General features: G+C 48.3%; 1 protein-coding gene across 2 annotated transcripts; it reads left to right on the forward strand.

Moving 5' to 3' along the window:
• Window positions 1–2,543: 2,543 nt before the first annotated feature.
• Dhodh (dihydroorotate dehydrogenase (quinone)) lies at window positions 2,544–14,498 on the forward strand. 2 transcript variants are annotated; one of them, XM_028768655.1, is made up of 9 exons: window positions 2,544–2,718; window positions 4,631–4,843; window positions 6,974–7,173; window positions 8,673–8,755; window positions 11,983–12,170; window positions 12,483–12,596; window positions 13,193–13,346; window positions 13,483–13,642; window positions 14,129–14,498. In XM_028768655.1, exons 1-9 carry the CDS (start codon window positions 2,698–2,700, stop codon window positions 14,181–14,183), a joined length of 1,188 nt encoding a protein of 395 aa, XP_028624488.1. In that variant the 5' UTR covers window positions 2,544–2,697; the 3' UTR covers window positions 14,184–14,498. The 2 variants fall into 2 exon arrangements, with proteins under 2 accessions (XP_028624488.1, XP_028624489.1); XM_028768656.1 differs by having other exon boundaries at window positions 2,692–2,821.
• Window positions 14,499–14,836: the final 338 nt, after the last annotated feature.

Here is a 14,836-nt window from a genome sequence, read left to right on the forward strand (position 1 = left end):
AGAGAGAGAGAGAGAGAGAGAGAGAGAGAGAGAGAGATCCAGCCAAAAGGGAAGCCTTGAACACTGCCTGTGTGTGTGTGTGTGGGGGGCTTGAATAGGAATGGCCCCATAGACTCATGAGATTGAATGCCTGGTCCATAGGGTGTGGTGCTATTAGAGAGGTGTGGCCTGGTTGGAGGAAGTGTGTTATTGTTGGGGTTGGCTTTGAGGTCTCAGATGCTCAAGCCAGGCAGTGTTTCTCTGTTTCTCTTTCTCTCTCTCTCTCTCTCTCTCTCTCTCTCTCTCTCTCTCTTCCTCTCTCTCTCTCCCTGCTGCCTGCATATCAAGATGTAGAACTCCCAGCTCCTTCTTCAGCACCGAGTCTGCCTGGATGCTGTGATGTTTCCTGTCAAGATGACTGTACTGGCTGATTTTGTGTGTCAACTTGACACAAGCTGGAGTTATCACAGAGAAAGGAGCTCCAGTTGATCCAGTTGTAAGACATTTCCTCAATTAGTGATCAAAGGTGGGAGGACCCATTGTGGGTGGGGCCATCCCTGGGCTGGTGGTCCTGGGTTCTATAAGAAAGCAAGCTGAGCAAGCTAAGGGAAGCAAGCCAGTAAGTAACATCCTTCCATGGCCTCTGCATCAGCTCCTGATTCCTGACCTGCTTGAGTTCCAGTCCTGACTTCCTTTGGTGATGAACAGCACTGTGGAGGTGAAAGCTGATTAAACCCTTTCCTCCCCAACTTGCTTCTTGGTCATGATGTTTTGTGCAGGAATAGAAACCCTGACTAAGACAATGGTAATGGATTAAACCTCTGAAACTGTAAGCCAGCCCCAACTAGATGTTGTCCTTTATGAGAGTTGTTGTGGTCGCTGTGTCTCTTCATAGCAACAGAAACCCTAACTGAGACACTGTGGGAATATAAACTGGCACTGCCATTACATGCAAAAGCCTGAGAGCCTGAATGCACAGGATACAGAATGCACAGGATACAGTGGCAAGCACCTGCAATCTCAGCACTTCTACTGGGAGATTCGGACAGAATTGTCTGGAAGCTAGAAGTCTAGAAACAAGAGAGGCCTTGCCTCAACAAAGCAGACAGAGAGAACAAACATTCAGCCACCAACCCAGACTCCTGGATATGTCACTTCTAGGTACAGTCCCTAAGGAATCCAAGCTGGCATATGACAGAGGCACCTGTACACCTATGGTTTTTAGAGCACTATTCAAAACATCCAACTTATGAAATCACCAGCAGATGAACAGATTTAGATAATTATATATATATATATATATATATATATATATATATATATGACACATATATCATATGGAACAATATTCAGCCACTAAAAAGAATGAAATGAGATACTTTACAGGAAAATGTATGGGACTGGAGAGTGTGTTACATGAAGCAAGCCAAACTCAGACCACCAAATATGCTTTTTTTCTCATATGCGGAATACAGACCTTAAAAGGATTTATTTTTATAATTTATGTACACACACACACACATGCACGCACACAGTCTGTCTGTTGGTATATGGAAACCAGCACAGTGATCCTGGTAGCTGAGAGCTACCTAATGTGGGTGCTGGAAACGGGAACTTTGGTCCCCTCCAAGAACGTCGTGTTAACAGCTGAGCTATCTCTCTAGCCTTCTGCAACTCACCCCAAATTATGACCTAAAGTGGGAGAATATTATTTCAGAAAAGGAAGGAGACAAGTGGGAAGGGGGACAAATAGGAGACAAACATAAGGTTAAAGGTCAGAGTGGGTGCTTGAGAGAGGGCTCAACAGTTAAGAGCGCTGACTTCTCTGAGGACATGGGTCCAAGCATCTGTAACTCCAGTTCCAGAGGATTCAATGTCCTCCTCAGGCCTCTGTAAACACTTGGCACAGAGGCACTTGGGTGCTGAGGCGGGAGGATTGTTTATTTTAGAGAAACCTGGCCCACACCATAAGATTATCTCAAAAATAAAATCATATTTACTTATCAACACAGCAGAGCTTCTTTTAAAATCAGTATGTAAATTTTTGTGTGTTTATGGTTTATAATGTAATGACTTGAGTGTGCTCGGTAAAACAGTACTTTTTTTTTCTTCTCCGTGTAGAGACCGGGTTTCTCTGTGTAGCGCTGGCTCTCCTGGTACTCATTCTGTAGACCAGGCTGGCCTCAAACTCACAGTGATCTGCTTGCCTCTGCCTCCCTAGTGCTGGGATTGAAGGCCGGCGCCACCACCGCCCTGATAAAACAGAATTCTCTGTTTTAGAAAGGGGTCTATGAAAGCCATACCGCAGCACTGGCATGAAGACAACCATGCGGAACCTTCGGACTGCATCGTCTTTGGTTTCCTTCCCAAGGACAGGGAAGCATTTGGGTAGTGCACACTGGCGGACGCCGGGGTTGGTCTGCAGACTTCGGAGTAGTCTCCCGACCCGAGGCTTCCGGAAGCCTCCTCCTCACCGATGCACTGAAGGAAGGATGTGCGACTTCAGAGCAGCGTTCCTTAGGAGGCGTGACGGTGGCAAAACAGAAGTAGGCACGTCCGGCCAAGGAGCTGGCTCCCGGCAGAGCGCACGCGTTCAACCGCCCAATCAACATCTAGGGGCAGGGCCAGGCCGGCCGGCGGGGCTTGGGAGATAGGTGGAGCCGAGCCCACATTCTCCAATGGAATACAGGCAGAGGCGGGCTTAGTGGCAGAAGGAGCATGGCGTGGAGACAGTTGAGAGTGAGTCCCGTGCGAGAAGCTCACTCGTGATGTGGATAACAGGCCGGGAGGAGGATGAGGCTGGGAAACCGAAAAGCTGGGGCTTTTGACGTGTGGCCTGCACGTGCGTAGCTGGGGGCATGCAAAAAGCAAGCGTGTGTGGGCAGAGGCTAGGCTGAGCCTGAGCGATCGCGGGTGTTTTTCTTTTTTTAATTGAGCGAGTATCGGGCCTTTGTGAGAACACGATCTCCTACGCTCCAAGGCGGGATGAAATAAGACATACGGCCACCCTTCTAGATTAAGTGTGGTCAGAATGGGAGTCCCGTGAGTAGAGTCCTTAGTTGTGTCCTTGACTTAGTGCTTGACTCTTGAGAGGCATTTCTGCAAACTCCCCGAGGAGAGAGAATGAATACTTTGTGTTGCAGGCAAATCTAATCATATCTGCTACTTCCTTGTTTAGTGGACAAATCCTCTTTTTTAAAAAAAAGTGTAGGCGCGCGCGTGCACATGCGTGTGTGCACGTGAGTGCAGGTACCCTCTGAGACCCCTAAAGCTCGAGTTGTGAGCCGCCTGAGAAGGGAACTGGAACCGAACTCTGTTCCTCTGACAGAGCAACAAGTGCACTTAAACAAATCTGTTAGCCAAATTTTGGCTGACACCTCTCTCACTTCTCCTGCCTCATTCCTTTTAGTTCCAAGCAGCTCTCTCCCCCACCCCATCCCCTGGCCCCTCCCATTGGCTTCATCCACCTAGAGATCTCTTCTCCTGCTGCTACCTCCTCTTTAGCTCGTGTCTAACCTTTGAAAGTCAGTTTTAACTTGCTTCCTCGAGATCCTCCCATGTTTTGTCCCTTCCTGTCACTTGTCACAGCTGTGTACTTACGTGGCCATTTGTCTCTTGGGTTACCCTCTCCTGAAGAACTCGGACCAAGGCTGGTTTGCTTGCCTTTGGTGAAGGATCGAATGAATGCATCAGCCACGTAGCATCTGGCAGTGATAGTTGTCAAGAGCATAGCGAACCACTTTTGAACTGGGGTTGTGGTTCTCTACCCAACGAGACTGAAGCTATGTTTATATTGCAATCGCTTTTATATTGTACACATACGACATTTCAGACCAGTAAACTTTCTAGGTATGATTTTAAAGTATAAACAAACACCATGTCCTTACTACAGTATAAAGGAGAAACGGAAACATGCATTTTAGTATGTAGAAGTCAGAACACCCCTATATTGATGCTCAAGTGTTTAAGCCTCTACGTAGAAACGACTGCCACAGGGGTGCACTGGTTTACAAGCGGAGCAGCAGACCTTTTCTGGTGAGGTTATAGGAATGGTGACTTATTCTTGGTAATGTTTTGTGTAAGCTGTACAATTGTCCTTCAATTACAAGGTACCAGCATTCCTGAAAAGGTCTCTGTGTGTATGTAAGATCATGTGAGAGGTAGTTGGTGTTTGGGGTGAACTATATATAGCTTGTCCCTTGGCTCAGATAATAGGAAGTTTTTTTTTAAAAAAAAACTTACATAAATATCAATAGCAAAATTCAAAGATCAGTACACGGGAAGTTAGTTTGTCGGCTTTAAGCAGGGAAGAATATTGACAGGGCGGATTTCTCTACACCAAATCTATTAGCTTTGTTTCCTCACTAAAATTTTCCCTGTACGGCCCCTAGGGGGCAGTACTGCCTGTCTTGACAATCCCCTGGCTGGTCCCTTGTTATTTACTCAGGGCTAGAACTTGTGAAAGTATGTAGATACAGCTTCTACAAAGACTGGTGTGTGAGTGGGCAGGAAATGAAGGGGTCGGTGAAAGCAGAGAAGGACTGTTGCTTTGTGTAGATGTTATGTCCTCTGGGTAGGTGTGAAGGGCCAGGAAGGGTGCTGCAGCCTGTCCTGATGGGGGTCCCCATGGGTCCTTTTTTTCCTCCACTAGAAGCGGGCCCTGGATGCAGTTATCATCCTTGGGGGTGGAGGACTTCTCTTCACTTCCTACCTGACAGCCACGGGGGATGACCATTTCTATGCTGAATACCTGATGCCAGCTCTGCAGAGGCTGCTTGATCCCGAGTCGGCCCACCGGCTAGCTGTTCGAGTCACCTCCCTGGGGCTCCTTCCACGAGCTAAATTTCAGGACTCTGATATGTTGGTAGGTACCCCTGGATCACTCTGTGTTACATTTAAGTGCCTGGGAGAGGTCAAACTCTTCAGCACTCTGCTGTGACTGTGCTTTTGAAAACCAGATTGACAGGTTCACAGGCAGCTGGAATCTGGAGCCCAGAATGAAAAAGCGTCTTTTATTATGTGTTACACCCTTAGGTACAGAACAGCATTAGGCAGAGGTCTTTCATCCTTACAACTGTTCTCTGAGATAGGTCCTATTCTCGTCTCTAACTACAGATCAGGAAACCATTGTGCAGACTAAGCAAGTGACTTGCCCAAAGTCACACAACTAGTATGTGGCAGGACCAGGATTCAAACCCATGGAGTCTAACTGCAGTGTCCAACCTTGGCCACTGTCCTGCCTTGCTGAGACCCCGGGGCTGATCAGGGACATCTTCTGGAGTCATTAAACAGCTAATGGATACAGGGGGACAGTGTTAGCAGGGAAGGGCTGTCACTTGTAGATGTTATGTCATCTGTCTAGGTGGGTGTGAAGGCTTGGTAGGCAGGATGCTATAGAGCCTGGCCTGATGGGTCCTTTCTTTTTCCTCATCAGAGTCAGGTCCTGGATGTTATATCATCCTTGGGGGTGAGGACTTAAGTCCTAGGCAACCACCTGCCCCAGCCACAACTCATTCTGCTGCCCCACCTGGCACCATTGCTGTACTGTGGTCAGCTTACTGCAGGAGACTCCAGGGAAAGCACATACCCTCCCAACGTCTGCTTCCCATGTTCATTTGGTAGTTCTAAGGCACTTCTTACCAAATGGGAGATGGCAGTGACTTGAACATGGGAACTCAGCAAAATGCCCGGAGACCTCTCTGGGGGAAGAGTCACTGTTGAGAATCTAGGACCCTTTTCTATGTATGTTTCCTTTCCATACCTGAGGGTTCTTCTCACCCCACAGCAGACAGTCTCCTGCAGCTGTACAGTTTTACCTCAAACACTAAAGGGCTTTTGTAAGACCAGAAAGAACATTTCTCTCTTAAAGTCTTCCTCACCCCAAACTTGAGTTTGACAGCCTTTGAACCAGGGTGAAGGGGATGAGGGCAGGCCTGGGTGACAGGGTTATGACAGAACCAGTGTGCCTCTTCCACTGTTTCTCTGAATGCCACCTTTTTTCTTTTGAGATGGGTCCACATTGTCCAGGTTGGTCTCAGACTTGTGGACTCAGATGATTTCTGAGCCTCACTTCCTGAGTAACTGGAACCTTATGGTACATCCCACTCTAGTCCCAGAGGTCCTACTCCTCTGTAGCTGGGAAGGCTGAGCCTCTTAGTCCGTCTACCTCCCTCTTTAGTTCTTTGCTGTTTCCTCAGTCCCCAGTTCTCTTTCGAGGTTAGACTCTCCTGGGAAGGTGCGGGAGCTTTTGAGATGCTTGGCTGCCCTGGCCTCCTGCTTGACCAATTTAACCATAGTCTCAGAGAGGCTTGACAGCACCCAGGCTCAGTGATGCAGCTAGGGTTGAGAACACCTACCCTCAAGGAAGGCCCGTTATAGTTGCACTGCCTGCCTCATGGTTCTGAAGTGCTGTGTGCATGCTTACTTTTTCTAGTGGTCTTTCTCATCTCTTGATTTCAGGGCCACGTGGGTTCTCCCTTGTAAACAATTACCTCACCTTTAAGAGCCCACTGGAGCCAGCATCAGTGATGTCCTCTCTCCAACTCTCTATGGAGAGCCATGGGCTGGCTTTTTGACAGTTGTGGAAGAAAGGCCAACTGGGGTTTGTGTACTAAGCTGGTTTTAGGCTTTGCTGCATGGTACCCATTGGTGTCAGAGTAGCACGACCCAAAGGCTGTCACCAAGGACTCCATTTCCTGTTCAGGTTGAGCAGGTAAGAAGATACCCTGTAATTGTACAAGATAGCTCCTGTCTCCTGTTCACTTGTGGTGGGACACTGCGTCTCCCCCAGCCTTGAGACCTCATGATGTCAGACTCCAGAAGGCACCAGAACACCTGCAGAGCCCCTCAGAGTGTCTTTCCTCCACAAGATCCCTATTCTGGGACCAGTGATGCTTAGGAAGCACCAAGAGAATTCTGATACAGGATGCTGGGAGCCGTGCTGTGAGACCACTTGATGTAGCCTTGTATATCTCTGACTTTGTCTCCTTCCCAGGAAGTGAGAGTCCTGGGCCGCAAATTCCGAAATCCAGTAGGGATTGCTGCAGGATTTGACAAGCATGGGGAAGCTGTGGACGGACTCTACAAGCTGGGCTTTGGTTTTGTTGAAGTAGGAAGTGTGACTCCCCAGCCTCAGGAAGGGAACCCCAGGCCCAGAGTATTCCGACTCCCTGAGGACCAAGCTGTCATTAACAGGTAAGTGGGGGCTCAGCATCACAGGGCTATCTTCCCCCCTGCTAGGATCTCTGATGGAAGACCTGCCTTGTGTTTTTCTCATATGACAGAGCAGTGGCTCTCACCCTTCTTAATGCTGGGACCCTCTAATATAGTTCCTCGTGTTCTGGTGACCCCTCTCCCCCAAACATAACATGATTTTTGTTGCTGTTTCGTAGCTTGTTTTGCTGCTGTCATGAGTCGTAATGTGAATATCTGATATAGAAGAGATCTGATATGGGACTCCTGTGGAAGGGGTTGTGACCCACAGGCTGAGAATGGCTGTGCTAGCTGGTCATTCTGTCACTGAATATTCAGGAGCCCTTTTGAACATCTGCTGTGTACCAGGCAGAGATCTCAGCCCAACCTTGGGAAACAGGGATGATGGTTTTCCCAGGTGCTCTGAGGGTTGGTCCTGCTCACAGGAACAACTTGGGAGGATGTGGGCCAGCAGACTTTACAGTATATGTCTAAAACATTGACTTTGCCTAGTGCTGGCCTATAGAAATAGAATGATGGCACATGGAATTTAATCTAATGACTACATTAAAATGGTCCCTGCTAGCTGTATAGAGCCTTGCCTTTGTTTTGTGCAGTTAGTAAGATCACAGAGGGAGGACCTTTCTACTTTTTGCTAAGTGATTTTTTTGGAGAGCCTCCTTGTGGGGATTTTGGCTGGCGTGTGGCTGGGCTTCCTACTTGTTTCCAGAAACTTCTCTACAGGTCACCGATCTTTCTGTTGCATTACAGGCAGGGAGTGATGTCTTTGGGAATGACCAGGCAACATACATGTGTTTCTGATTGGCTCTTACAGGTGACTTCAGGTCTCAGGGTAGTGGTACTTAGTATGAGTCTTGTGGGACAGGGAGTTGCGAGGGATAGACACCTGTGTTCTCAGGCACTTGTACACTTTGCCTTCTTGCTCATGTATGTGATATGTGTTTGGTATGGGCACACTGAAGGTCTGGGTGAGTATTTACTACATCAGCAGATCACCACGCCGTTTATGCTGTTTTCTGTGTAAGCAACAAAGTGCTGTGTCCAGATCCCATTAGCTATCAGTTTTGTTGCCAGGACAAAACGTCAATAGCGAGCAGCTTAAGGAAAGGAGGGATCACGTGGCTCACAGTTTGAGGGTACAAGGCCTCACGGTGGCAGGGGCCTGAGGCAGCAGGTCGCTTTGCACCAACAGTGAGGAGGCAGAGTGAAGAACGCTGGTTCTTGAGTCACTTTCTCCTTACTCAGTTTGGGACGTGAGCCCATGGGATGATGCTGCCCACATTCACGGTGGGTCTTCCTGCTCCATTAAACTTTCTGGAAACAGTCTCAGACACACCAGGTGTGTTTCCATGGTGATTCTAAATCACATCCAGTTGACAGTGAAGAATAACCAGTGGTGACAGCATGGGGATGGTCTCTGTGCGTTTTCTACATTGTCACCTTCTAACCCCGCCCCTCCACTGTGGGTTTATGTGCACCAGGTATGGATTCAACAGCCATGGGCTCTCAGTGGTGGAACATCGGCTACGGGCCAGACAGCAGAAGCAGACCCAGCTCACTGCAGGTAAAGTCAGGTGTTGGGGGAAGGTCTTTCTTCCTCTATTTGAAAGAAAATGGGGAAAACATGGAAAGGGCACACGATTCAGCAGTAGAGGGGAAAAGGAGCACACAAAGCAACGTAGCCTCCTCCCATTCAGGGACTGTCTAACCTCTACCACCAACTCGAAGGTCATAAGTGAATGTCACAAGTCAGCAGAACCTGGCTTGTGTCCTAACTTGGGGACTTGGAGGTGAGCAGAGGGCATGTGTGAGCTAAGATGTGAGCTGGACCTAAGTGCCACCTTCCCACATCCCACCCTGCTGTCCTTTCGTCTACTATGTTAACAGTGTGTATTCTGGGAGAGCTAAAGCAGAAAGTGGGGTTGTCACGCTCCCCCCACTCAGGACAGCCGTCGTCAGGACTCACTTTCCAAACAGCCTGCACTGTTGATGGCTTTCATGGGGAGCTCCACTTTGTCTTCTGTGGTCTGCTTTGTTCCATGAGGTGCATTTTGGGGTACAAGCCCTGGGTGGTGGCACCATGCCCGTGGTTCCTCTAGCGCCTTCTGCAATCCTTGGAGGCTTTTCTCCTTTGTTTGCTTTGTGTCCGAGTATGTGGCCAGTTTTAGAGAAAGTTCCGTGAGTTTCTGAGAAGAAGGTATATTCTTTTGTGCTTAGATGAGATGCTCTGTAGATATCTGTAGATAGGCACATATGGTTTTATGATATCAGTTAGCTCCAGCATTTTTCTGTTTTGTTTTTGTCTGGATGATCTGCCTCTTGGCAAGAGCGGGGTATTAACGTCTCCCACTGTGAGAGTGTAAGGGTCAGTATGTGGTTAAAGCGGCAGTAGCATTTCTTTTATGAACTTGGATGCCTGGGTGTTTGGTGCACTGGTGTTAAGAATTGCAGCATTCTCTTGGTGGGTCTTTCCTTTGGTGACTATGTAGTGCCCTTCCCTACCTCTTTTGATTATTTTAGTTTGAATTCTATTTTGTCATGTCTACACCTTCTTGCTTCCTTGGTCCATCTTCTTGGACTATCTTTTTCCATCCTTTGACTCTGCGGTGGTGTTCTTCCTTGATGTGAAAGTGTGTTTCTTGGATGCAGCAGAAGGATGGATCCTGCCTCTTAATTCAGTCTGTTAGTGTGTGTCTTTTTATTGAGATATTGAGGCCATTGATGTTGAGAGGTGTCAACAATGAGCGTGCACTGCCTCCTGTTGGCTTGTTGATGTGGTGTGGGTTCCCCCCTTCTTTTGATTTGCTTGTCTGATATTATTTATTCATGTTTTTCCCCCCCAGGTGTGGTTAACATCATCCGGGTGAAGTTTTCCTTCTAGCATCTTCTATAGAGCTGGCTTTGTATAGAGACACTGCTTAAATTTGGTTTTACCATGGAGCACCGTCCTTTCTTTCTCCATCTATCGTGATTGAAAGTTTTGCAAGGTAGAGCCATCTGGGTTCACATCTGTCATTTCTTTGTTTATAGAACATACATGCAGGTCCTTCTGGATTTTAGAGTCCCTGTTGAAAAGTCAGATGTTATTCTAATAGGACTATCTGCCTTTATATGTTATCAGTCTTTTTCTCTTACAGTTTTTGCTTTGTTCTCTACATTTTGCTTTTTGATTATTATGTATAGTGTGGAACTTATTTTCTAGTCCAGTGTACTCGCTTCTTGTACCATGTCAGGCAAGATAAATTTTCTTCTATGATTTTGTTGAGAATATCTTCTGTACCTCTGACCTGGGTTTCTTCTCCTTTCGCTAGCCCTATTATTCATAGAGTTGGTCTTTTCATGGTGTCCCAGATTTCTTGGCTGTTTTGTGCCTGGTTTTTTTTTTTTTTTTTAGATTTAACATTTTGTTTGACTAAAGGTATATATCTCCTATCTTGTCTTTAATGCTTGAGATTATCTCTTCCATCTCTTGTATTACATTGGTGAGGCTTGCTTCTGAGGTTTCTGTTCTAGTTCCTAAGTTTTTGATTTCCGGCTTTCCCTCAATTGAGATTTTCTTTTGTGACTCTGTTTCCTCTTTCGTGTCTTGAGCTGTTTTCTTCATTTCACCCCATTCATGTTTCATAGATTTTATTAATGGGCTTATTCATATCCTTGCTGAGGACCTGAGCATATTCCGAACAGCTATTCTGATACCCTTGTCTCGAGTTCCCCTATATTGCATTTCTCAGGCCTAGAGTGGTAAGGTTGCTGGGCCCTAGAGGAGACATGCCATCCTGGCTGTTGCTGTGTTTTTATGCTGCCATCTAGGCAACTGGGTTTGAGACGATTGTAATACTAGGTGCTCCTCTCTGCTCTTGCCTTTGTTGGGCTGGCATCCTGTTCCTTGGTTTCTGTTGCCCCCTAGGAGAGTGTGGTGGCTGTGGGTGGCCTGGTAGGGAGTGCTTCTGAGATGCTGCCGGTGTGGCCGCTGGTAGTCCCGGGGAGAAAGTGTTTCTAGGTGTTGGGAGCAGACTCTGAGGAGTGAGCATGAGCTAGAAAGTGGTAGAGCTGGGAGTCTACAGGAGGGCGGAGAGCTGGGTGTGCTCCTGGGGTCTGGGTGGGGATGGGGACAGAGAGGAAGGAGAGGATAAGACTGGGGGGTGGGATTGGAGGACAGGAGAAAGAGTGAAGATTACCTACGTGATCCCCTGACCAGTGGGGGTTGGAGGGTTTCCAGTGCCTCCTGGAGATGAAGGGGTAGGTGATGGAGGGAGCCTGGAGGAGGTCTGTGTGATCTGCTGGGAATGGGCCTTACTAAGTTTCTGAAGCTACCTTTTGGGTTTAGGGTTTGATGTTAGGGCCTCATGTAAGCCAAGCATGTGGTCCACCATCAAGACGATATCTCCATGGCCCTGCATTTGTTTGTTTGTTTGAGACTATGTCTCATGTAGCCCACATTGGCTTTGAACTCGATATGTTGCTAAGGATGATCTTGAACTCCTGATTTTTGTGTCTGCCCCTCCTAAGAACTGAGCTTACAAGTGCCTGATATGCCGAGTTTCCTCTAGTTTTTCTGTTATTTCTAGTATTTAGGACTTCTAACTTCTCCATTTAAAGTTCAAAAGAGAAAGGTTCAGTGTGCCCACACAGTTGGTAATCACACAGCGTTGACAAGCTAGTTCTCAGTCATCAGGCAGCTGGCTGCACCAGGCAGAGTGGTTCGTCTCTGTCATCTGGTTCAAGATTTGAAGACTTCCTGTACTTAAATTTTTTCCTGGTAAACTGTGAGGACAAACTTGGTATTTACAGATGGGCTGCCTCTGGGAATAAACCTGGGGAAGAATAAGACTTCGGCGGATGCCGCTGCAGACTATGTAGAGGGTGTTCGCATCCTGGGCCCCTTGGCTGACTACCTGGTGGTAAACGTGTCCAGTCCCAACACTGCTGGTCTGAGGAGCCTACAGGGAAAGACTGAGCTGCGCTGCCTGCTGTCCAAGGTGTGTCATTACACCACCACATGCTCCTTTCCCCAGTGTTTCCTCCTTATTCCTTTTCAGGACCACTAAGGAGAAGCTGTCCTCTACCTCTGGCCTAGGAACCCTCACCACACCTTCCCCAAGCACTCTCCGACCTCTCACATCCCCAGTCCTAGGCAGTAGGCAGTTAGTTGCTACAAGACCACAGGTCAGCCAGAGTAGGCACATCTCCCCTTGGGATAGTTGCTGATGCTTTAGTTGACTGTTTGCAAAATACTGATCTGCACCGCTGGGCTGTGCTCTGAGGTTCCTGTCTCTGGCTTGTCCACCTAGGTGCTGAAGGAGAGGGACGCCTTGAAGGGAACACGGAAGCCAGCAGTGTTGGTGAAGATAGCCCCCGATCTCACGGCCCAGGACAAGGAGGACATTGCCAGCGTGGCGAGAGAGGTTTGAGTCATGGTGGGGCAGGCAGGGCAGGGCAGGAGCAGCCTTCATTGTCCATTGCCTTCTGGGATAACCCAGAGTGGCCTGTTTGGTGACTTCCTTTCTGTGTGTGTTTGTCTGTCATCGTATAGTTCCTTTGGTGGCAGACAGTGAGTTTGAAAATATGTTTGATGAGTCTTTTTCTTGTTCCTGATCTACATTCATCCTGAAAGGATGTGCTAGCCTTTCTGCTAGTCTCAGCTGGGACTAGACCATTGTGTGTCCCCCTTTCCAGCTAGTCCGAACACCAGGCCTCTGACTACGGAGAGTAGTGGGAACACATGAGCCCAGCAGTCCTGGACTTAAATCCTGGTTCTTCTTTGCACTGCCTGGGGGCTCAGATATGATTGATTCTCCCAGACAGCTTGCTGTAAGGGTGCAACCCTGCTTAGGCACTGTGATGGGCCCAGTGTGCGACAGCTGCTGTGTCACATTGAGAGGCTCGTTCTGATAGCTTCTCCAGTCAAGATGTAGGTGAGGGTGAGGCCTGTGAGAGTCTTGGTTTTCTTTGAGTCCCTCAGGTCCATGGCTTAAGGCTGTTTCTCTGTCTCACACTGTAGCTGGGCATCGACGGACTGATTATCACAAACACCACAGTGAGTCGCCCTGTTGGCCTCCAGGGTGCTCTGCGTTCTGAGACAGGAGGACTGAGTGGGAAGCCACTCCGAGATCTGTCAACCCAGACCATCCGGGAGATGTACGCCCTTACCCAAGGCAAGGTGTCTTTGGACATGTGTGGAGCCTGGTTCCTTCCCACATCCTCTGTGTTTGCTCGGTCTGGGGACTGAGCCCTAATGGAGACCTGGGTCCTTACACCTTCCTTCCTGGTGTTGCTATGTGTTCCCTGCAGGCAGGATTCCCATTATCGGGGTTGGTGGTGTGAGCAGCGGACAAGATGCCTTGGAGAAGATCCAGGCAGGGGCCTCCCTGGTGCAGCTGTACACGGCCCTCACCTTCCTGGGGCCACCAGTTGTGGTCAGGGTCAAGCGTGAGCTGGAGGCCCTTCTAAAGTGAGTGGGGCTGGATGCAGCTTGGGACAGGGAGGTTGATCAGAGAGGTTAAATTAGAAAGTGACACTTGTCATTGGTCTGTTGTGCACCCCCAAAGGGCTGGAGGGAAACGCTGATGGCAGGGTGGGAAGATTTCTTTGCTGCACATTTGACCAAGGACCAACAGTGCCAAGAGAATTTAGAATGATTCTGAGGCAGTGCTGCTGGCTGCCAGGCAAGACTTGCTACTTTCTCAGGCCCCTGGGGATGGAGGAGCCCTAGCAAAACAAAGCAGGTAATGAATTTACATCGACTCAGTGTCTGGGAGCTGCAGGATATAAGTTACTTCCCTTCCTGCACAGAAGGCCTGGGGGGACATTTGTGCAGCTACCTGGGTAAGGGTAGAGTAGAGGTCACAAGTTGTATTGGGTGGCACGGTGTAGTAAGCAGTGTGCTCACAGTGAGCATGGGTTCCTTAGAGTAACAGACTGCTACTTTCCTTTCCAGGGAACAGGGTTTTAACACAGTCACAGACGCCATTGGAGCAGATCATCGGAGGTGACGGTCCCTGCCAGAAGCCCTGTCCAGAACGTGCCTACCAACTCAAGCAAGCCATGTGACTGCATCGTGAGAGGAAGAGCTGTGTCAAGCCATGTCCCTTGAACAGGCCAGTCGTGGGCATCGCTAGTCAGTGAAGGATTTCTCTAGTCACTTGATGAGACCACAAACCCCACTGTCTCTAGGTCTAATTTCACCGATTAAATGATTAATTTAATCCTAAATCTCTAAATCCTGGAATCACTCTGTGTCGTAAGGACATTGGCTTCTTGGGAGGAAAAATCATGGAGAAAATAAAGCCATTTAAGCCTGTTTTAAATCCTGTCCCTAGCCAGGCAGTGGTGGCTCACGCCTTTAATCCCAGCACTTGGGAGGCAGAGACAGGCAGATTTCTGAGTTCGAGGCCAGCCTGGTCTACAGAGTGAGTTCTAGGACAGTCAGAACTACACAGAGAAACCCTGTCTCGAAAAACCAAAAACCAAAAAAGAAAAAAAAAAAAAAATCCTGTCCCTTCTTGGGGGCCAAGTCTCTGCCCAGATTCCAAAGGTCCTCCTGAGCCTCCATTCCCTGGTCTGTAGGGGGCTCCCTAGGATCCTGTCTTTTAGTTTACCTTGGTTTATTTTAAATTTCTGACTTTGAGAATATTTCAAATGTAGT

The sequence above is a fragment of the Grammomys surdaster genome, unplaced genomic scaffold (genome assembly GCF_004785775.1).
Source record: "Grammomys surdaster isolate TR1022 unplaced genomic scaffold, NIH_TR_1.0 187, whole genome shotgun sequence".
Taxonomy (NCBI): domain Eukaryota; kingdom Metazoa; phylum Chordata; class Mammalia; order Rodentia; family Muridae; genus Grammomys; species Grammomys surdaster.

Excerpts from the sequence above, each read along its gene's own strand:
- Dhodh (XM_028768655.1), top strand. The coding sequence starts at position 2,698 with ATGGCGTGGAGACAGTTGAGA. Across the intron at positions 13,347-13,482 it reads GATGTACGCCCTTACCCAAG|GCAGGATTCCCATTATCGGG; the intron begins GCAAGGTGTCTT and ends TGTTCCCTGCAG. Across the intron at positions 13,643-14,128 it reads GAGCTGGAGGCCCTTCTAAA|GGAACAGGGTTTTAACACAG; the intron begins GTGAGTGGGGCT and ends TTTCCTTTCCAG.